Source organism: Crocodylus porosus, unplaced genomic scaffold (genome assembly GCF_001723895.1).
Source record: "Crocodylus porosus isolate Cpor-Errol unplaced genomic scaffold, CroPor_comp1, whole genome shotgun sequence".
NCBI classification, from domain to species: domain Eukaryota; kingdom Metazoa; phylum Chordata; order Crocodylia; family Crocodylidae; genus Crocodylus; species Crocodylus porosus.
The window spans coordinates 4,186,482-4,210,391 of NW_017728935.1; the positions used below are offsets into that span (position 1 = coordinate 4,186,482).

Below are 23,910 nucleotides of genomic sequence, written 5' to 3' on the forward strand. Positions count from 1 at the left end.
AGACTCCCTGGAGCCGGTGACCAACAGTCATCAAGAACAAGACAAACACTAAGTGCAAAACCATGGTCTTTTATTAGAAATATCCTCGTATAAAAATGGTCATGCTCTACACATCTTCATTGAATAATTCATAAACATCCAGGCACTGAACTTTGTTGTTTTTTTTGTGTGTTTTTCTTTTTTGATTGGTCAGTACATAAAGCAGACATTTCAATCCATATGGTCATCACATACATTAATTTACCACCTATAGAAATCAGCACTTTGAACACAGTCTAGGTTTTATTTTAATTTATTTTTTTTTGTCATCTGTTTTTTTTTTTTTTTTAATTTTCTTTATTTAGTTTTTATTTTATTTTATTTTTTTGCAACACACAGAATTTGGTAGGAGAAAAGAGAGAGAGAGAGAGAGACTGTGAATAGGGAAGGAAGAAGACGGGAACAAAAGAAAAATGGAAAAGGAAAAACTAAAGGGGGGCGGGGGCGGGGGAACGAAAGAGTTTCCACAACCACAAACAATTGCACAAATTTTGGAGAAGGGAAAAATGGATTTGTATTTTTTTTCTTTCGTTTTGCCAAGATAAGGAAAAAAACCCACAAATTGCGAAAGTCCGTCACCTCTCCCCATTGCACGTTCGCCCTGCTCCGTTGTTCCTCTTCCTCCGTTGGGAGGCATGCATTTTCATGGTGCTTGGTTGGTGGCTTTTGTTGATTGGTTTGATGTTCATTTTTTGCTGCTGTTCATCGCCATCTTCCCAAGGAGCTCCCTCCAACAGCCCAGCCAGCAGAACGAGGCACCCGCAATGCCGCCTTCAAATCTGACCTGGTTTCCCCACTCTCCCATTTCCTGTGGCGAGCGATTTTGACTCAACTGTTCTGCGTCTCTTCCTCTTGCGCAGGCCCCCGCTCCACCGCGGGCGGCTGCCGTTGGCTGGAGTTAAATCGCGTGGTTGCTATAGCTGACGTAAGTCTGTTTGGTGGCCAGAGCTGGAAAGACAAAGAGAGAAACCTCACATGTATCATTAATGCCGCTTACCCTCCTTTGCTGGCCCCTGCCGTATGAACCTGGGTCAACCTTCGTGCCATAAGAGTTGGGGTGGGCATAGTCTCCAAAGGCCGGCGTTCACGGCTAATTCTGGAGCTCCCGGCAGAGACATTCAGCTCTGGTTGAATTGCAGAGGGGCCCAGCTCCTGGTGAACCCACAGTGAAAACATTAGGGCTTGTCCATAGAGGGGCAGTCAGGAAAGCAAAGAGACCTGCAACTCAGTGCAAGATCTGCTTCATCTACCTGCCCCAAACTTTTCCCCCACACGCAGTGTAAGGGGTGGAAGTTCATGGAGGCCGTACTGGGGAGAGGGGCAGGAAATAACTTGAGTACCCAGATCAGATGCCGGCTTTTGTGGAGGGACTTAAAGGAAGAATGGAGAGAAGCTTCTTGTTTGAGAGCACCAGAGCCGAACCGGCAATGCGCTGTAACCAGCGTCCCAGTTCCCCAAGAATTTCAAACTTTTCTCTCCAGACAGCTCCCAGCTGGCTCAAAGCAGCTGATGTGCAGGCCTGACAGCCCTGGAGGAAGAGCAGCAAACATCACACCAGCAATGGCAGAGATGATACATCTGGGGAAGCCAACTGTGGTTGAAGTCCAGGAGCACCGCATGAATGAACCCTGACTATGGGGATCATGAAACAACCTCAGGGTGGCAGGTCAGCCTGGAGAAATACAGTCCAGAGGTCCATTGCCACGCACTTCTGATGCAGACAGACGGGGCTTGCAACGCAGACCAATTTCCCCTTTGCCTCAAATCTCCAGTCTCAGTTGCAGAAGCTCCGTCTCACAGCAGCGCATGGAGGCATGGGGGATGGTAGGCAAAAAACAAACAACCCATAATGACCAGCCTCATCTAGATGCCAATCACCGAATTTTCCAAGCACATTTGACCTTTTGCATTCTATTACTGTGATATAATATCTTTCACTGACAGCATAACAGGCCTTGTGGGCAGGGGAGATGCAGTAGATGCAATATATCTGGATTTAGTAAAGCTGTTAACAAAAATTCACGTGCCGTTCTCGTAAGCAAGCAGTGGGGGTGGGAAATGGCCGAGGTGAAACTGTTGCAACATGAGTGTATAACTGGTTGGAAAAATGTTAATTAAAGGGTAGTTATCCATGGTAATCAATGGTTCACTATCAAACTGGCAGTGGGATTATACAGGGGGCCTGTTCTGGGTCTGGTATTATTCAATATTTACCGACCTGGATGTTGGAATAGAAAATGCACGTATTAATTTTGCAAAGGATCCCAAGCTGGGAGGCCAAGGTTAGAATTCAAAATAATCCTGACAAAATGGGAGAAATGTTCTGAAATAAACAGGATGCAATTCTATTTCCCCTGTTAGGCAGGAAGATTCAACAGCACAGATACAAGATGAGACCAACAAGTCATGAGACAGTTCTGTGAAAACGAGATCTAAGGGGTAGAGAGGATCACAAGCTGAAACACATCAAGCATCCCAGTTGGTTGCAAAAAAAGTCATCGTGCTGGACGAACAAACAGGCCCCACAGAAGACATTTCCCCCCTTCACTCAGCACTCAGCTGTGTCTGTGATGGGCATGACACTTGAAGACAAATGTGGACCTGTTGGAGAGAGACCAGAGGAAAGCAACAAAAATGATCCAAGGCCTAGAAAACATGACCGATGAGGAGCGGTTGGAAGAACTGGGTTTGCTTTGTTCGGGGAAGAGACGACTGAAGGGAGACATGAAACCAATCTTCAGTGATGTGAAAGGTTTCTGCAAAGAGGAAGGGAATAAATTGCTCTCTGTGCCCATTGAGGATAGGACAAGAAATAATGGGCTTAAATTGCAACAAGGGAGATTACAGTTAGACATTAGGAAACACATTCTCGCTGTAACGATGGTTAAGCACTGGAATAGATCAGCTTGGGAGACTGTGGAATCGCCATCGGGGGAGGTTTTGCAGAGCGAGTTAGACAAACACCAGTCAGGAATGGTTTAGACAGAGCTGATCCTGCCCTGGGCAGGGGGCTGGACTAGATGACCTCTTGAGGTCCCTTACAACTCCCCTGTCTATGACCGTGGGTGACTAACAAAGCACTGAGAAGTGCCAGCCGGGCCCCACTTGTGTTGCGCTCTGAGCACGCACGCACGACACTACAATCCCTGATCCTTAAGACACGGGCCCGTAAAGCAGAGCCAGTGAAAACTGGGCAGGGCCTTGCCGCGTATCAGCCGCTCCATACTCAGTGCCCAGGTCCCTGCTCTCGCCCTTTTTCCACAGGAAAACTAGAACTACTCCTCTTCCAGGTAAACTACAGGCTCCAACTTTCACCTCCCGTGGGATAAGAGTGGGCACTGAACAATTACCGCAGAGCAACTGGGACGCACGGTAAGTCTCTGGTCCCTATTCACTGGCCATGATTTGTTTGGTTTGACCTCCCATAGAGTTAATGATGCTCCTCCTAATGGCAGGGCAGGATGCAGAACTAAGTTATTTAACCTGTGGTTAAATAATGGTATTGGGGCTCTTTGGTCACTGGGAGAAGGGCTGCTGGAACATGCGACCTGCTCCATGTTCCCAGGTGGGCTCCAAATCGGGAGAGGAGACTGCCTGAATGGAAACGCTCCCACTCCAATGAGATTATTTCCATGTGTTTCTTAATGGATAGAGGCAAGTCTCCCAGCCTGGAGCCATGGCCTTGGAATAGATGGCAGGGTGCTGGCGTCGGACAGGAGCAAGGAAGGAACAGGCACAGAGAGGGGGTGGAGAGAGATTTTGTCCTCCACACAGCTCAGATGCGGTGTTGAGTTACCACGTCCAAGAGGCGGGACGGCCAGCTTCCTCTCTCCGTAATCTCATCTCCATCCCAGCTGCTGAACAGCCTGTTCGTGCATACCAGTAAACTGCCTGATCTCCCTGGATGAGGCATCTGCAGCAGATGGACACAGGCCTTTGCACCCCAAAGCATGTGCCTGGCACCAGAGGGAAAGCGCTGGCCAGTTCAAAAATGGATGGCCAGCTCAGAAATGTGCTGCTCCTGGACACAGCTCCTGCCCAAGAAAGGCAGAGAGGACCCCAGCTGCCTTCTGAAGGGATCTCCCAGGTCAGTGTGACGGACCGGCCTGCACCTGCCCTTCTGGAGAAATTGGTTCCCATTTGCTCCCTGCAAACACAAGTCTATATTTGAGCTGATACATTTACAATGGAGGAAACGTGCACATACTGCATAGAAATGTGGCCCAGGCCTTCAGCTCTTTTGAAGGTTGCCCCTAGAGTCCTCGCTATGGGTGCATGCACATAAAGGAAGTGCGAGTTTGAGAGAGATGCCCAGGGAGAACTGAGGCGGAGGAAACACAGCAGAGCAGCAAATCCTTCCCCTCCCCTGTGCCACCCCTGCAACCCCCCCGGTCCTCCCTGAGCTGTGCCACTGTCTCAGCATGGAAAAGCTGCCACGGGCCCCTTGTTGCTAGCAGCAGGCACGACCAAGGAGAGGCAGGCCTATGGAGGCGACATGATCAGACCCACCCAATGGGCCCCCGCCTTTGACTCCTGCTCTAGGCCTCCTCTTTAGAGGCTTCAGTGAGCCATGGCTAGATGGATGTATCTCTAGAAAACCACTGACAGACTGGCAGAGATGAACAGGCAGCCTGCTGCAGAGACAGACTCCTCGGCATTGCCAACAGACCCAGCGCGGCGCGGCGCTTACGCACGGAAGTGACGTCAGCAGAGCCTGCAGAGCCTACCCTCCGGGGCTGCAAAGAACAAGGAGAGGTTTAAAAAACCCAGCCTTAAGTCTCGTTCTCAGCTATTCCCACCCGCCGCCCTGCAAAAAAAAAAAAAAAAACCTTCCCCCATACGCTTGTCCCGCCGTAGCTGCGCGACATTGCTTGCTGCTGGCCTGACAGTCCCAAGAGGGAGATGGCAATCAATTCCCCTGAAGGCACATGCATTTTCCACGCTCATTCATTACCAGGACTCCCTCGCTTCTCTCCCTCCATCAGCCAAAGCATATTGTGCCTGAGATTGGCTTCTTCCTTTAAATACACTCCGGCCCCCGCCCCCTGGCCCGACCCCTGGCTTGGTGCCTCCCTGACAAATGAACCTTATTGGAGATTTCAGACACTGTTATCCTCAGATAACAATTAGACGGGCCAGAAGAAATGAGAGCTGACAGGGCTATTTGTTAGCCGCGGTGTTTTCGTAGCCAATCTGCCTGCAATCAAGCCCTGTAAATTATTTATTCTGTTGTTTATTTAAAGATACGTGACCTGCCAGCGACAGAGTGAAAAACGGCTCCTTCCTCCTGCGCTGACAACTCCACAGTCTCGCCTGTCCCCGGAATTAATAATGCCATCGGCTGCTTGCGATTGTCCCCGACGCGCCTTGGCACGCCTCTAACGAGCGGTGCCAGCTCCCGGGCAGACCGAGCTCCCGCATACCAAATGCAAGACACATGGGAGCCAGGGAGACTGCAGGCTGGAGACTTGCCTCTCACCCGTCTGGCCCCCGTGCACTTCCAGGGGCTGGCTGATGACTACATTTGGGAGACGCTTCTACTGCCCATCTCACACAGAAGGAGGATGCTCCGCGGCTTAATGCAATAAGCTGGATGGGGGGAATTGGGCTCTTACCCTGGCTCCCTGCATAATTCCAATCATTTCCATCTCCCTGTGCCTCGTGTCCCCCTCAGTAATTTGGGGATATTAATTCCCTGTTGAAATGGTAAGTTCTTAGAAGTAGGGATGGGTTCTTGCTATGCGTGTGTGCCGGGAACAGCCTGAGCCATAGCCTTTTGCAAACTCAGCCTTCATAGCTTGCTGCATTCTGGCTGGGATGGAGCAGAGCTAGGAGTCAGAGCAGCTGGGAGTGGACATCCCAGGTTCCAGGTACTAATCTCAGTTCTTCCTCTAACACGTCGTGCAGCCTTTGAAGCATCACTTTGCACCCCCGTGCCTCCATGAAATGGGTTTGTCACCATGCACCACTGAGGGGCATTGGCAGGGTTAATTAAGGAGTGGCTACAAAAGCTTTGGATGAAAAAAAAACTGATATTTTTGCGTCTCTGGCATAACCGTCTCTGGAGGAGGATCAGGGCTACCCCATGCTAAAACAACTGCTTAGGAGCAAATGTTACGTATCAGGACATAGTCCAGGGATTTATGTCCCCAAATTACTTTAGGGATTTATGCCCCCAAATTCACCAAGACTCAGACTGGATGGAGGCTGTAATACACACAACAGCCATAAGAGGGAGACACGGTTACGCACTCATGCACACACGTGAATGCGCATGCACACACGTGAATGCGCGTGCACACGCACACACAGTATTAACACTGCAGACTGTACTGCTGATGGAGCCTGGGAGTGAAAGGTCAGGATAAATGTGGGATCTTCAGGATTGTAGCAGCTTTGCCAGCATGTTATGCCTGCTAACCCCAGCATCTCACAGTGCTTCCTAAAGGCAAGGAGGCAGAGAACGGCCCCAAATCCTGCTGCAGTGATGAGCCACAGCCCAGTGATATGGGGGAATGGGGCAGAGAGCAGCTGGTGAGCAAGTGAGAAGACTGTGTCCACAGAAAGGGGCTCAGATCCTGGTACATGCTGGAATCTAACTAAACTAGGCTAGACTGGAAAGGTGGTCAATGGTCATTGCAATTTGGTCACATGCACCAAAGCATGTGAGAGTTCGAGGATTACCAGGAAGGCAGCATGGGGAAATCAGAGGGGTCGATCATAAGGGGAATTCGGGGTTGATGCTAAATCATTCAGGAAGAGGCCCTGGGGCAACTGCGCCACCCTTCAGCTCTCTGCAAGCACCATGGGCCTCCCTCCTCTCAGAGGCGGGCAGCAGCCACAGAGAGAAGATGGCACCAATAACTATAGACAGCTATGTCCAGCAGCTCCAAAGGGCAAAGACTGTCCATACATCTGCTTACCGTACAGCAGCTAGACTGAAGAGAGAGCAGATTAGCTCCAGAGAAAGAGTGGAAATAGGGATGAGACAGCGTCATGTAAAGATTTAGGTAGCCAGAGATGAGATAGAGACACTATGTAGAGATACTGATAGATTGACTACGTATGGGGATTTCAAAGAGAGAGATGAATCGATAGCCAGCATTAGAGAAATAAAAGAGTGTAAAATAAACCAACTCAAGACACCTCAGGGAAGGCTACTTATGGTGTTGATCTCAATGACTTCATCACGTGCAATTTCACCGCTCGTAAAACGGTAGCAGAATGGCAGGGGTCTCAGCACACGTGGGCAAAACCCACGTTTCCTACAAACCCAGACCTTTGTGCCTGGAAAGGCCACGCAATTCCCAGGCATCTGACTGTCGTGCCCAGCACAGAGCCTGCTTTTGCAAACGCCAATCACAAAGGCGCAAACCAGGTCACCCAGTCCCTGGCTATGGCCTGTTAGTCACCCAAGCTATCCCGTGGACATCAGTGCAATAACCTGGCCCACTGCAAACAGCTCACACTCACAGACAGCGGAGTTCAGTGCTAGCAAACAACGGCCTTACCAGTCAGCAAAATCTGAGTCTTCGGGAGAGCTCCTCCATGCTGCCTTAGCTGGGGACCTCTTTAGAAGTGCAAGGGATGCAGCAGTCCCCTTGTTGAGCCATCATTAGCAGCTTTCCCCTTGCATTTATAGTTATCAAGGCAGAGCTAGAGTGCATCCCAGCAGGCATCTGAGCCAGCAGGAGCATTAGCAGGTTCCCCACATGCTTTCGACGTTGTGAGCCACTTGACAACAATCTCCCTGGGACAAAGACAGAAGAGGGGCCTGCAGGACAGATGGGAAGTGCCAGGAGCCATATCAGATCAGAGGCAGTGATGCCCTGTCTCTCTGCACACTGGTAATGGTGCGAGCCTGGAATGAATGAGTAGACTGTGAGAGCTTCCCATCGCGCCTGCAACCCACTGGCTGGCTTTACTTGCAGGTGGAGCCACGAGTCCCTTCAGCCACCTGCTTTACCACCCCCCTGGAAAGAGAGGGGACCCCCAGGAATACCCCGTCTCGTTCCCAGAACCAAAGGAACATTTAGGACCCCCACCGATGACGAGGGGCCCCCAGCCGCCCTATGGCCTGACAGGGCAAAATCTAGCCAGCTCGTGGCTCTGGGCTGCACTGGCCTCTACTGGCAGATATAGGCAGTATTTATTGAATTGTGAAGGAGCAGGTAACCCTCTCAGGCTACAAACAGACTTTGGACTTGTCCTGGGATAAACCGCTTTATCCCAGGACAAAGCAAGATCATTCAGATGGCCATGCCCTCTGTCCCAGAATACATCCTAACAAGGTTCAGGGGATAAGAAGAACTAACAATTTATCCCAGGACACAGCAAAGTGTGTCCGAACAGCTATGAGGATTGCATTGTTGAATCAATGGCGGAAATGTGGATTTTGACTGCTCACTAAACCCTGATTAAAGGAAGGTGTGTGTACATGTCAATCCTGGGTTATTTCCATTCCAGGACAAATGCAGGCACAACTTGACCAGGGACATATGCAACCTCTGCTCCTAGCCTCAGTCTACCAGCTCGCACATAAAGAAGCTTTACTAGTCGATGTGGCATCTCCTGTCTCCAATATATCAAGGAGCTGATTTTAGGGACAAAGCCATGAGTTCTGGTCTCTACGCTGCATTGTGGGGTAGGCAATAGTGAACGGTGCATTTATGAGACTCTGAATCATTCCTAAAAAGACACTGGTAATAAATGCATGGCCAATGTAATCTTCAAAACACCGGCAGGCATTAACGACAGATCCCTGAGGCCAGGATGACAACCCTGGAAGGAGAAGCAGAGAGAGGTTAAGGGGCTTGGATAGGGTCACAGAGGGGATGACTGTGACTGCCCAAGCTAGGACAAGCACCCAGGAGTTGCTAGCTCCCAGGCCTGTGCTCAGGTGATCTGACTACTCAGATGAGTCTGTTGGACGGCTAGCTGCGCAGGGAGCCCCCAAACAAGGGAGAGAGACAGCCCCTGATGTCCCCTTCTGTATCAGGAACCACTATTCACCGCTACACAGAGCAAGTGTAACATTTCTACCTAATCCAAAGCCCCTTTTCATCGCGGTAGCACACGACTCTCGCTTCGCAGCTGTGCGCGTGGTGACCCAAGCTGCAGTACAGGATTCGCGCAGCTCCAGGAACCTTCTGGCTCCTAGCTGTGTGGACCGCAAGCCCAGTAGCCTCCAAGGAAATCAGTGAGAGCTGCTGGCATCCAGCACCTCTGACACGCGGGCCATGCACTGCAATTAGCCTGGATTTGTTCTGCTTCAGAGCGCTCCTGGAATTTGCTAGGGGTCTCGCCGCAAGGGAGGAGGGTGGGGGATGTTGCCATGGAACCAGCTCACGAAACAGGGCTTATCTGGCACCTACTTGGTCTGGATCTGGGCAACGAGCACTGTATGGGCATGAAACCTATGTAGAAACAAAGGGTACTGGGTTACAAAAAGTATCCGTTACACCGAGTACAGGAAGCAAAGTGCCTGACTAGGGACCATTTAAACTACTTCTAGGTTTTAGCTGAAGCAAAACAAAATCCTCACATCTAAATTCCCCCAAAACATGGGATGTGCAAAATCTAGACCAGAATTTTGCAGCCCAGACACGTTTACCAGTATTAGAAAGACAAATACAGATGCCTGGATTACTAGTGCACGTATATGACAGTAATGCTCAGTGGCCCTGACCCAGGAATCTAATATATCTTATAAGGCCCCTGTCACTTAGCTGTGAACGCATCTGTCCTCACGACCCCCTGCAAAGCAATGGTAGAAGCACAGAAATGATGCATGAAGGGGTCAGGTGACTTGACAAAAATCGCACAGGAAATCTGTGGCGGAGCAAAGAAGTGAACCCAAGTCCCAGGCTAATGCCCTAACCAGCCCTTCTCTCCGCTGGATGCTGCGTTGTAGGGAGAAAAAAAAGAATGAGATCACAGGGAGGGATAAAAGTACGAGAGACGAATGATTATGGGCTCCTATACACGTGCAAGGAGGCTGCTCCGATACGCTGCAATTACAGCACATTGGAGCAGACTGTTAATCAAGCCTGCTGGAGCATGGTAATTACCATGCTCCAACAGATTCCGACATCATCAGAAATGGCGTTCAATGAGCTTTAGTTCAAAGTGCCCCGCCACCATTTTTCAGCGTGGGTACATGGATGCACATGACGCTCTGGGCGCTTTGAATTGGCGCGGCTCTCGGAGCCACGCTAATTAAAAGTACCCCTCCCCCCCACCTCCTGGAGCACGCCTATAAATGCCCTATGCATCTGCACAGCACACGGCAAATGAGACTTAACTTGGTGGCGAGTTTTGGGAGCTATGGTAATATTTTAAAGTGTATATTCCCATATTTTCTCATCTACACTATTCACTCTTTCCCAAAAAGTACCTGCCAGAAACTGGGGTACACTGTATAAGCAAGGAAATATGGTAAGAACAATTTCTGCTGCTTCAGCTTCTAGCAACTGAAGGCAACGCCAAGTGCACATGATTCACAAGGATCAGAATAATAAGCAAGCTCAGCTCCCTAGCTGCTGTTACTTAGTTATTTGCTACAAGGAAAGATTTTTTTTTTCTCATCATTTTGCCTTTCAAAAACAAAGTGCTTATGGGCATGTTGCATACAGGGAAATACAGTAACACGATAAACCTATGAGCAATACACAGCAGGTGAGACAGACAGCAAGCTGATGGAAAATACACAATACGGTGAGGTATGGGAAACAGACGGATATCAGAAACCACACACAATTCACAGCTTAGCTGGAAAGATGAATTTCTCAAGATCTCACCAATGAGTCCCAAACTTGAGATTTAGCAGAGTGTAAGGAAAACCAATCAATTCCTACTGTGTTTCTTGGATGCTGATCCTGCAAAGATTTAGGCACATGCTTAACTTTAAGCACGTAAAGCCCCTGGCTTCACACGTGTGCTTAAAGTTAAGCGCCTGCCTGAGTTTTTGCAGGTGGAAGGCTTTGCAGTCATTATCACAGCACATGGAAATGGCAATCCACAAGGGAGTGATGTACAAGGAGGAATTATTACAGAGCCCGGAGAGGCAGGCTTGCTGTTTCAACTGCTACATCGCCTCCCTTCTCCGCTTTGTGAAGTCGATTCACTCCTCCCACCCCGCAGGACTCCAGCACAAAGCCCACCAGGAACCTGTTACAATCTGAAATGCAGAGGGGTTAGTGCTGGATTCCCAGCCCTGGAAACTGGAACCATGCAAGGAGAACTATGACTGGGAGAGATTTTTAACTCGAAAAATGCAGGTTGGGGCTGACGGAAACACCGCATGGATTTGTTTCAAATTCATCAAATCACTTTTGGTGAAAGAGATCCTACAAAAAAACCCAAACAAACAAGGAGGAGAGACAGAGAGAAGCAGCAGCTAGGAAAAAATCAAAACATTTGGGTTGTTTTGATTCAAAGTAACATCACTTTGACACTTACAGTGAATTTTCAAAGAAATAAAAAAAATTCAAGACCGAAATGGGTATTTCTTTGGCTTCCCAGCAATTACAATGATTTTTTTTTTTTAAAGAGATTTTTGGGGAATTCAGGTGGACTGAAAAAAACCAGCACTGGGCTTATAAGTTATAACTACAACCTGGGCAGGCTGCAGGACAGGTTGACACTGCATCACCAACGAGCCTCACTCCCCAGCCAGAAGAAACCCAGCTTTCAGTCCCTGTGGCTCACTCAGCAGAAGACATCTCTGCTAGGCCACCCACGAAAGGAATGAGTTAGGACAGGTTATGGCCGTGGCTTTTGTGATGTGGGAACAGCGTTGGGGCAGCCGCAGAAACACAAACCGGATGTTCCAAGAAGGCTTCTCCATCTCTAGCACCTGCGGCTCGGTGACACTTGTCCGAAAATTGTGGCCGACTTAGACCCACAGAGTCCCACAGAGCATATCCCAGAACAGATGCTAGCTTAGCAGACCTGGGCATTTCAGCTCTAAAAGAACAAAAGTGAAATGTGCACTTATATCCACCGTTGCCTTGCACTATGTAATCTGACCACCCATCACATTATTCATACACAAATCATTCAGAATAGCAATCTTCAACTCCCTGATGGGTGTTTCCAAAGAGGAGGGAGCTGGACTGTGCTCAGTGGGGGCAGATGACAGAACAAGGAGAAATGGGGTCAGGTTGCAGCAAGGGAAGCTTAGGTTGGATATTGGGATGAATTTTCTCACTAGGAGGGTAGTAAAATACCGGAACAGGCTCCCTGGAGAGGTGATGGGATCTCCATCTTTGGAGATTTTAGACAAAGCCCTGGCTGGCGTGATCTAGTTGGGGCTGGTCCTGCTTTGAGCAGGGGTTGAATTAGATGACTTCCTGAGGTCCCTTCCACCCTCATTTTGCTATGCTTCTATTTCCTGATTCTGTACCATAAACTGACCGCCTTTAACAGATAGGGAACTGAGGCAGACGCAAGGCAAGGCACTGGTCCCAGGTCACAAATAGTCTATGGCAGAGGCAGGAATTGAATCCTGGTTGACTTCTGCTCCCCTGCTCTTCCCCACTGGACGCCCACTTTCCTCCCAGAGTCAGGAAGGGACTCTCAGTCCTCAATCATTGCTCTAAGCCACGAGTCCTGGCTCTGAGCGCACAGCCCCTGCTCTTACACACCTGTGCCCAACCAGGGGAATCGAGTCCAGGCCGTCTGGCTGCCCAATAAAACAAGAACAACCTCAGCCGTGGGATTTTCCTTCCTCCGAGACCTTTATAGCTCAGTGTTTGTCACCTGGGTCCCCGTGGGGATTTTAGGCCAAAAAACTGCTTCCTGAAGCATTCAAAAACGCCAGTCACATGTGCAGAGGGCAAGCAAACAAACAACTGAATCCATGCGCAACAACTAAATGCCAGAACAGTTTTGCTAGATGGCTTTTCTACCAGCACAGCAGGCAGTACATGAAACTGTGGCTTCCCGCACAGCCAGGCCAGACAAGCCAGGAGGAAGGAGGGGAGACCATTAAAACCTGGATTATGTTTTCTAAGCAATACACCATTTCTCAGCAATCAGGTTGTCATTGAAGCCCAGCCCAGCCTCAGTTCCTGCACTTGGATGTTGGGGACACGGCCCCAGACTGAAACGACCGTCCCATGTCTGGCTGTGGACGCCATCACCCTGGGCTCTGGGGGTCCACTTTGGGTTGGCTCTCATCTCTGTTGACCCAACTGCCTCCCTCAAGTCAAGGGGGTTTTTGTTGACCAAGTAGCAGCTGGATTGGGCCCACAATCCCAGGTACCATGCCAGTCCCTTGGTCATTACACCTGGCCATCTGCTACAGGGCTTGACACTCATCCCACTGAAGCCAAGGGCACAATGCCCCATTGCCCACCATCACTGGGCTAAAAGCAGGAGTCATCGGCCCATTTCTCAAGGCTCAGTGTCCTCCCATGGCCAACACTTCCTGCCGTGTTTCTGCTTCTTGAGCACTGAGCTGTCAGTCAGAGCAGTGGCCCCCGAGGCAAAACCTAGGCATGTGGCTACCTTAAGGAGACTTCTGCTGACTGTAGAGATACCCAAGCTAGCTTGGGTACTGGTAGCAGTGTGGCCAGGGCAGCATGGAGCTCACTGCTGGCTAATTTCCCTCTCGAACAGGGGGTGCAGCACACCCCTAGCTCTCTGCCGGCACAGCTAGACTGGCACCAGCAAGTTAACTGACTCCACTGCAGAAATACCTCAAGGGTTTCCTGGCTCCACAAGCCAGATTGCTGCCCACGGTGTCCATGCCAAGGCAGATACTCCCATCCCTCAGGACAACCTGGGCTCTTATTCACAGATGTTAGGGGCTGGACGGCACCTTGCAGATCATCGGGTCCAGCCCCCCGGCTCTAGGCAGGAAGACGACTTGGGTTGGGTGACCCCAGCGAGGTGACTGTCCAGTCTCCTCTTGAAAACCTCCACTCTTTTCATAGCTGCCCAAACCTCCACGGAGTCCACGGAGGAAGCAGCGTGGGGCATGTGCGGAGCTGGCTCGGTTCTGAGTGGCTGCAGGTGGCCCCGTGGCCCGTCTGTCTGGAAGGGGATGCTCTCTGGAGCCCCCCTTCCATGGCCCTGGTCCCTCAAGGTTTTTACCCCCCACTACTGAGGTGGGTCCATGCAGGTGAGGGACATTACCTTGTGTTTCAAGATTTTCGCACAGTTCCGATTTGGCTTCTCCATTGGGGCGGAAACTTCCCTTCTGAGAGAACTTGTTGGACATGGTGGCTGCTGTCACCACCGCCTTGAGGCTGCGCTTGCGCTTTGGGACGTTCTGCTCAGGGTGGAAGAGGATGATGTACACCTTCGGCATGTAGAGCATGCCCAGGGAGACCGAGGCGCTCAGGCTCACGGAGATGGTCAGGGTCGTGGTCTGGATGTACATCTGGAAGACACAAGGAAACAAGCTCAGAGCTGCAATCCCCGGCTCGTATGTGCGCTCACCTGCCTTTGCCTGCTGCCTCCGGGCCCCGAAGGGGAACAGCTGGGAGTGAAGAGAAGACAAGGGAGAGGGGGCATGTGGGACCCATGAATGGAAATGAGAGGATGATGGATTGATAAGTGAGGGCTGGAAACATGGATGGATGAGCCGACGGGCGTGTGAAATATGCACAAAGAGGAACTGGAGGATAAATGAAAGAACAATGGAGTGGATACAAGGATTATAAATGTCTGTTTGCATGAACGGATACAGAAAATATGGGGTTTATAGATGGGTGGTGAATAAAAGAAATAGACCAAGCAAAGAAGAATCCCTGCTGTCTGAAGTACCCTTGACCCTTACCCCATCCTTCTTTGGTGCATCTCCGCACACCTCTACCATGACAGATCCAGTACAGGAAGCACCCCCAACTCTGTCCCACCCCAACACGGTCCTGATGGGATCAGAACTGAGCTGGAACCAAAGTCGATACCTAGAAAGGAAAGGCCATTGCCAAATGAAACCCTCCGACTTCTGCAGAGCAGGCTGCCAGCCATTTTACCTTCTGCTGTGCATGTCTTAGTTATTTCATTTTCTGGATCTACTGCAAAGGGGCGGAGGGGGTAGCACTTGGGTTGCAAGCTGAGATTCCATACAATTGGCCTAGGGCCCGCAGTGCGCTCTACCGGGGGCGGGTAAGTGTGATGCCATCGCCATAGGAATAACTATACCAGGATGGGACCAGCACCAAAGTCACTTCACTGGTGCAGCCAGAATCATGTGGACATGGCTGCGGGGTGGGGGTCCTCTGGGTGCTGCTGCCACATGGATGGAGGCACTGGTGTCATTGCCCAGCAGGTTGGCGTGCCCAAGCCCGGATTTGCTGCACCAGGCGAGTGTGGAGGAGGAATCCCCGCTCCACGTGGCTGAGCTGCGAGTACGCAAGTGAACCAGCACGGGGGTGGATAATTGAGTTCAGCGAGCACCTGGCACTGAGTGGGAGATGGGAGCAAAATCAGTGCGGCAAAGTTTGGGCAGGGAGATGCTCCACGTGCAGTGTAAAGTGCTGGAGGACACCTGGCCTCCTCCGTGGGGCCCATGTGGGAGCAAGCGGCCCATCCCTATGCACGGCATTGAGAAACCCACGCGCTGGCAATCATTGCAGCAGGCAGGACTCCAGAGACCAGCCCCGTGCTGCCGAGAGGCTGCGTGACTGCCGGCAAGCCACTCCCCACCCGGCGTCAGCGCTGCTCTCACCAGCAAACCCACCAAGATGTCAGCAGCACGCGCAGCACAGGGACAGCCTCAGAGCCTCTTGAGACAGAGTCCTCCTCTGCTCAGCCTTTCCTCTCCACCCTCCACATGCAGATGCCACCAGCATAAGGCGCTCGGCTATTGCCACAATGGCCATGCCACAGAGCCGCAACCAGAGCTGCGCGGAGCACACCTCACCCCTCTGCCCGACACGTGGGGACGCAGCCCCGTGTTCCCCTGACAGGTAATTCTCATTCCCCGGCTTGCTCCCCGGGCCGTTGGGATGTTAGTCACATATTACACACCGACGTAGCCTTTCTGCAGTCAAAACTAATTTCACGCTCACTGTCCAGGACTAACGGTGACAGATGTTTTGCAAAATGAAAGCCCATTAATCTGACTGTAAAATAATCCATTTTTCTATGGAAAGCACTTGGCAGGCGCCTCCCAAGCTGGGAACACGTCAATCAGATGGCGACGCGCCGGCCTCGCCCTATTGCAGCCAGGGGGAGGGGCCAGGCAGCCCTTCAGGACCCTGAACGAAGGGTCCCCCCCACGGTTCGGGTCCCCATCTGCCTTCCATATATCCCCCTCCCCACCCCCAACACTTAGCTGTCACCCCACCCCAGACCACAGATTCTGGATTTGAAGCAGGCTCCAGGCCTTAGTTGGTCTTCCCCGGCTGGGCTCAGACTCCCACTCTGTTGTGCACATTGCTAACCAGGATTTAGACCAGGCTCAGGGCAGCATCTGGCCCAGCTGCAGCAGGGGGCTGTTTTTTCGGTCAATCCTCCCGTGGATTTTAGTGCCGACACAAGGAGCAAGGGATGATGGTGCTTCAAGACCATGATCCCATTTGAAAAGAAGGGAAGGCTGGAGTGAGGGTGCTAATCTGGGACTCAGGCCCAGGGGAGCTGGTGTTTGTTCTGCTGCAGACCATCCAGTGTGATCCTGGACACGTCACTTGGGCTCCCTGTGGCCACCACGGAGCTCTGCAAGTGAGAAGCCCTGGGTACACCTGTGCAGATAACCTCCCTCCTTGAGTTTTAACCGGTCACAGAGGCAACAAACTAGGAGCAGGGCAGAGATTGTTAACTCTTTTCCAATGGGGGCACATCCAGCCGCCACTGGCTCACGCATTTCTGGTCACTGCTCTCACTCGCCCGTGACCAGATCTGCCGCGGAAAGGCGGCTGGTGGCAAAGATGGAACAACCCAGGGACTTGGGCGCTGCGTAAGGCACTTGGAGCAAATGTTACAAAAGTGACCCTTGATCAGAGCTATCTTGAAAGCCCAGCCCGAGGTACCTGGGGTCTATTTGCACTGCTTCGGAGCCTTCATGCCATCCTACCGAGTCAGATCTTCTCCCCAGGCTTTTGTGATCCTAAAAATCCACTCTCAGGCCCACTCACCACACACACCCAAAGTCCTCCTTCACCAGGCAACTGGTCCCACATCTCTTATCCCCAGGCAGGACACTGAACCCCTCTGCTTCAGTGCTCAACAGAGCCCACAGCCCCTTTTCCCAGTACGGTCCACACCTCCTATAATAGAGCAGGGGCTATTTCAGGCAAACACTGCTGACCTGCTGCAAGAGCCTTTCTTCCCAGCATAGCTTAGTGCCCTGCCCCACGGCGAGTGGAGAGCGCTAAGCTTTGTGACACCTCTGTGAGGTCGAACACATCAGCCCAATGCCAGAGGGGATCACGGAAGCACAGAGAAACCACGGGCCTGACTTCAGAGGTGCTCAGTGTCTGCTGACTCCATTTATATCAAAAAGGCTTGCAGATGCCCAGCACCAGGAAAAATCAGGCTCCCAGGACCTTGCCTAAGATGCTAATGATCCCATTCTTGCAGGTCTTTGAATGAAGCTCGGCCTGAGGATTGGGAGTCATAGGCCTGGGCCCAAAGCGAGGGAGGGCAGAAAGCAGGAGTCGTGGTTCCCTGAGCTCTGCTCCAACCCTTTGATTTCTCTCTTCGTGGAAAAGAGCAGCTTGGCTGAGTGCACGCAGGAGCCCTGCAGACTGACGCGGCAGCCTAAGGGAGGCTGATCCCCCACTGAGCCACGTTACAGCTTGGCAGGGGTCAGTGGGAGGCTCCCGACTTGCATCGCTGAGGTCTGGACAGGCATGGCGTGGGCCAGACCATCAGCTCTCATTTCTTTAGGGAGCTCTCTCATCCGTAACCATCCCTGGGTGCCCAGTGGACGCATTTCAAAGAGGATTCACTCCACGTCCATCAGCAGATCAGAAGAGCTTCCTTTCTGCTTCGCAGGTGGAGTCTCCCCCCCACCACATTGTGCTCCAGGAGCCAGAGCCCAGTAAACCTGCCACTCCACATTCAGGACAACACAGTTGCCTTTGCCGGACAGCTGCGGCTGTGACGGCTGTTGACTGCCTCGCACTCCTCACCAGCCCCAGCCCCTGCACAAGCACCGGGGTGGAGGCACAAACAGTTCCTGTCTGCACATCCACCCCCATCTGCGCTCTAGGCCCTGGGTGTTGGGTAACACTGGAGGTTAGAGTCAGGCAGGTCCTATACAAGCTCCCCCGCTGCCCATTTCAGCTGATCCCCTGTGACCACAGTCCTGGGATGTCCTCCCCGCTCCTCAAGCCTGCTCCCAGGGCTCCCAGGGCTCCTGGCCACTCCAGCCTTGAGCATCTGCACCATACAGCTCTGCCAATGCACCTCCCCTTGCTGCTCTAGTCCAGAGCAGAGCTTACTGTTGAGTTGCATCCTGGCTTTTGCAGACCATGTCCACTGGGGGTTCAACACATTCAGTCCCTTCTGCTACCCAAAGCAGACCCAGCTTTCTGCTCCAAATTAACGGAGCAGACCCAGAAGCCATGGGGTCACCCCAGCCATGGAAGAAAAGGGAATGAGAAGTTTGGTCCCCCTGTCCAGACCCTAGCCCATTGAGACAGGGACCTCAGACCTAGGTTGGACCTTGTTGGACACCTGGAAAATGCTCCAGCTACCAATGAAACCTGTTGTTCGAACTCAGCAGCACGCAGCCAGACCCAATCCAAAGCTCAGTGAGAGAAATGGCTCCCCTAGTCATTCAACAGGCTCTGCATCATGCTGAATTAACGTAATAAAGGTCGGGCACAGAGGCTTACAAGGGCAGCAAAGTTTAGGGGCAAAGAAAGGCCAACGCACAGCCTGGCAGGAGAGGCGAGCGGCATATGCCGTGCGTTCATAGATGCAACAGCTAAGCCGGGCACTCAGAGGAGCAAGATATGCGAGTGATTTCCTGACACTGCAAGCAACGTCCACAGCCGCTGATGAATCCCTGTGAGCCCGGGTGATGCATGTGGTCCTCGGCTCCCCGTGCCACACACAAGCAGCCCCAACACAAACAAGGCGAGAAACAGGGTGGTACAGATTGCCAATCGTGTCGCATACAAAGGGGGACCCATGTCGAGATGACTGGAGCATTATCTCCACATGCCAGGCACACGTTGGGGCTGCGAGTGGCAATTAATTCAACAGGCCAAGGGAGAGGAAAACAAAAATGTGATTTGGATTCACTAACAATAGGGGACATTGGGGATGATTCTGCTGCCAGTCAGAAGCTGGGAGGCTGGGCCGTGCTGGTGGCTTTGAAGGGATGCTGGCAAGACGGACGCCATGAGCTTCCACCCCCAACTGCTGCAAATTGAGTATTCGCACTGTAGTCAAGGGGCTGGATCCCTGGCTGCTGTAAGTTCATTTACATCAGCTGATGTTGCGACACAGCGGGCCTTGTTCCGTTTCCAGGCTTCCCACGGTAAATCCAGGTCAATCCCCTTAACACCAAAAGACGATTCTTCCTATTTAAGTCCACCCAACCCCATCAACTCCACTTTCACTTACATCGGTGAAAGCAAAAGGAGGATCAGACCCAACGCATTTCTATCAGAGTAGTTGAGAGCAAAAATCTGTCCACTGGGAACAAATTCATCCTTGATGAAATTTCCCCTGGAGCTCAATGGCAAGGAATGCCAGGGATGAATGCAGTCCAAAATAATGCCCTTCCCCGTCCTGCTGATAACTCCTGGGGGTTACTAAAATGAAAGGACTTCAAAGCTCTAATTAAAGAATCACTTATGTTCTTGGCACGCTGCAGCGGTCAATTCCATTTGCAGTCCAAATCCCTCCACTCAGATCCTCGGGCAGCGTAAATCAGTGCAGCGCCATTGAGTCTTTCTCTCTCCCTGCTCGGGGTGACCAACGCTGGCCACACTGTTCCCAGAGAGGCCGTGCAAAGGATTCTGCATCATGGCATGGCCAGGATTATTTTACCTCCCATCTCACCCGTCAACTAGCACTTCATTTGCTTGGGTTCACCGCTACCAGGCCCGGGGCAGAGGTTTCCATTGTGCTATCCACAGCAATGCTCGAGTCCTTTCCCCCAAGTGGTCATAGCTAAGCGTGCAAGTAGTTCAACCTCTACCCTCTGGTGCAGGTAACCTTGACACTGGCTCTGCTGAACATCCCCAGCTGTCATGTTGTCCATTCACAGCTTTGTTGTGCCCCTTTGAGGCTGCCTGCCTTGGCTAACCTCAATAACAGAGCGTCACCTCACGGCTCACCCCCTTTTCCACATCACGGACAAAATACATTAACGCCAGACCTAACGAGGAACTTGGGGGCACTGCACAGTTAACCTTTTGCCAGTCTGCAAATGGACCGTTTATTGCTACCCTTTGTTGCCGTCCCTTAGCCACGTCAGGACATTGTCTCTCACCCAGAGCCAACTTCACTTCCTTAATAGCTGCTTGGGTGGAATTTGCCAGAGACGTTTTTCAAAGTTAGTTCCCCCAGTTCTCTGTTATCCACTGCGGATGCAAGCAAAGGAATAAGGCCTGTTTCAAGCCCAGGCTGCACGGTATAGTACAGTGCCCTGCAGCTCAAGCACTGGAAGCAGCACGCCTGCATTAGCACTGCGCTCCTTCCAGGGTTAACATACCCCTGCCAGCTCACTCAGGCTGAAAACAGATGGCAGGTTTATCCCGGGTCTGGCTGTCCCCAGTTTTGGCTTGCATCGGAACAGGTGCAGAACAGTCATTTATACATGCAGCCTGCATGGCAATTAATTTAAATTAGCCCCCGGTTGTCCTGGGGAAAAGTGTTATCGCCATACTACACGGGTACCTAAAGTGGAACAATGGGCTTGTATGTCCGGAGGAGCCCAGAATAAAAGATGAATCCAGTGTCTGTGCTTAGCCTCGGAGCTGCCTCATTCTCCGACCAAGCTGCTGCTCTGTGCTAGGTAACCATGGCTGTGGGGCCTTCCCCATCACGCCCAAGGCCCTGAAGTGCATGTGGAAGCAAAGAGAGGATAGGGCACCAGCAGGATGTGTCCCCAGTGACTCAGCCCCATCCTGAGAAGAGGTACTGCTGCTGAACTTGGAGCAAGGCAAAGCCATTCGGGGCATTTGGGGCACTTTTCAAGGGCACCCCAGAGGAGAAAGCCTTGCAAAAATCCAGCCTGAGTGGGAAATTGCAGTGAGATTAGTGAGGCTGTGGCAATGAAGCGACTGCACCACGTGCCAGCATTCCCACCTGGGAATCTAAAAGCAGCTCAAATCTCACAGGATACTAAGACTGCCAACCCTACTGGCTGCCAGTGCCAGCAGACAGGGCAGCCCATCCATACCAAGTCAGGAACTGGACCGGGGGGTCACAACAACCACTGTCCCCTCCTGTATAGGATCCAGGCAGTTGGGGAAGGGCTAGTCCCAGAGGGAATCTCAGCTCTGGAGAAGCAGCACATCTAAGGGCTAGAGCAGGAGACAGGCAATCAGGAGACCGAGGCTCCATTGCCAGCTCTGCCCCTGGCTTACTGCACAGCCAACGAAAAGTCACTGCCCACCTGGCCTCAGTTTCCCCATCCATAAAATAGGGATGATGATACTGGCCAAATTGCTGTGGGGGGACTGAGGCTGAATGATTAATGTTTGTCAAGCACTCTGACAATATGATTCACTAAACAGTATTGGCGCGCTCTCGCTCACATCTCAGAAGCGGGTATTTGACTGCAGGCCTAGACATTCCCCAGTTCAAATCCAGGTGTCCCCTTTCTCAGCTCTCTCGCTCACCCATCCCACAGCATTGCGCCCGTTCTGGAGAGCCACGTGCTGACCGCCGGAAGGACATCAGACAAAACCGATTACACTCGGCTCAGATAAGCGGTAAATGGTGCAGCTAGGATGGAAATGAAGCAGCTAAGAAGCCTCTAGTCATTTTCTTTGAACCTCTGCACCACTAAGGCTGTCTACCCAAGGGTCCTAGACCCTCTTGCAAAGCTGGCAAACTGAGTGACCCAAAGTTAAGGGATACATCCAGGGCCACAGACCTTGGTATGTCAACCCTATCTTTGTGTGATGATGACACCATTCAGTGCTCCCAGCTTCCTAAAGTGGTCTGTCATGCCGGGATATAGCATCCTCCTCTGCAGGAAGCACTTGCCTAGTGGACAGGGCTCTGGGCTGGGACTCTAGAGACACGGGCTCTGTCTCCGACTTGATTACTGACCTGGTGGGTGGCTGGGTGCAAGTCGCTTTGCCTGCCCGTGCTTCAGTTTGTGTAAAATTGGGATAATTGTTCAGGCTTCCTTTAACCTGCTCTGAGCTATGGATGGCGATAACCCATTCTGTTTAGGTTCTTATGCAGCCCTATCCCCAGCCATTTGCCTCTCCCATCCCCACAGCTGCCCATCCTACTACCATCTCTGTTGGTCTACATTTTGTCTCGAGGCCAGGGCTTGACTATACATATGGAAAACAAAGATCACTACTCCAAACAGCTTCAGCGTCTGGATCAACCCCCAAGTGAAATCACATCGCTCTCTCCTTGGTCAGTATTATCCATCTGAAGGCCAGAAGGGGTCACAGTGATCATATAACCTGACTTCTTGCAAACACCAACTCTGGAACTCCCCTGAATAAATTCATTCAAACTAACTGAACGAGTGCTTTTAATAACCTGAATAAGGAATCACAGGTGAATGAGAATCCACCCCGGCCTAGGTAACCTGTTCCAATGGTTAATTACCAGGCCCGTTAAAATATCTGAGCCTGTTTCCAGCCTGAATATGCCTCACTTTGACATACAGCCACACTCCTGCCTGCCAGACTGGCAAGGCCTCTATGATCACAGTTTGGATCCCGAGCTTTGTACTTCCAGCCTAAGATCAAAGTCACATCTTGTCCCATCTTTTTCCTAAGCTAAAGAGAAGGTGCTCCTGGAGTCTCTTCCCAGAAGGCCTATGTTCCAGACTTTTAACCTTTCGTGTAGCTCCTTCATGAGATTTCTCCAATTTGCTAGCATCTTTGAAGAGGAAACACAAGAACTGCACACATTATTCCAGTAGTCGTTATGCCACAGGCAAACACAAAGGACAGCAAAACCTCCCGGCCCCAACTGGGTATTTCCCTGGTAGATATCCAAGGATTACAGTAGTGCTTTTAGCCACCCAATCATCCTGGGTGCTTGCATGCACCCAGTTATCCATTGCCATCGTTCTCCTCTACCCCACTCTGCGGCACCGTCTCCTCTTGTCTGCGCTCATCTTGGGCCTCACTCCCACCAACCTTTACTCAGAAGAGCAGGTTTCTCTCCCTGCAGCAGCCTCCCTGGCTTCAGCAGCATCTGCTGTCATAGGGCACAAGTGGCATGATGGATGTTTCATATCCCTTGCCTGAAGCAAAGCCAGTGGCTCTCAGGCCAGCTGGAAGTGGACAGGTGGCCACTTCACAAAAGCCACCATCATAATTGATGTTAACTGCCCCGCTTGCCAGCAATGAGCAAAGTATTCCTCCAACCTGGCATGGCATCCCTTTCAGATAAGAAGCAACGTGGGCTGGCATGGGGCAGGGTGGGGCATACTGCAGTCTTGTTACGTGGACAACTGCAAGTGCCATTAATCCACTTGCTATATACCGGTGCTAGTTCAGCTTCAAAAACTGTCAGGCAGTCAGCCGTTCCCAGAGTCAGCATTAATGTGCAGATGATCGCATGGGAATATGGGCAGTAATAGGTAAAGTACAAACATCTAAGTACCTACTAGGCACCTAGCCTTGGCACATGGCCATCAGACCCCTTCTCCCATCACACCCTCTGCAGTCACCCATTCAGCACATGGACCAGATTCAAAAGACAAGACCAAGCCACTCCTGCTCATGATTCACCATCACCAGCAGCTCTCGC

The 23,910-nt window shown here is 51.5% G+C and overlaps 1 protein-coding gene across 1 annotated transcript in view; it reads right to left on the reverse strand.

The window, feature by feature from the left end:
• Positions 1-399: 399 nt before the first annotated feature.
• GRM4 (glutamate metabotropic receptor 4) overlaps positions 400-23,910 on the reverse strand; it is a 171,646-nt gene continuing 148,135 nt past the window's right edge. Inside the window, exons 9-10 of the mRNA XM_019546715.1 lie at positions 14,182-14,428; positions 400-987 (exon numbers count right to left, since the gene is read on the reverse strand). Coding sequence (XP_019402260.1) covers positions 938-987; positions 14,182-14,428 — 297 coding nt within the window. The 3' untranslated portion in view covers positions 400-937. The remainder of the gene's footprint in view (positions 988-14,181; positions 14,429-23,910) is intronic.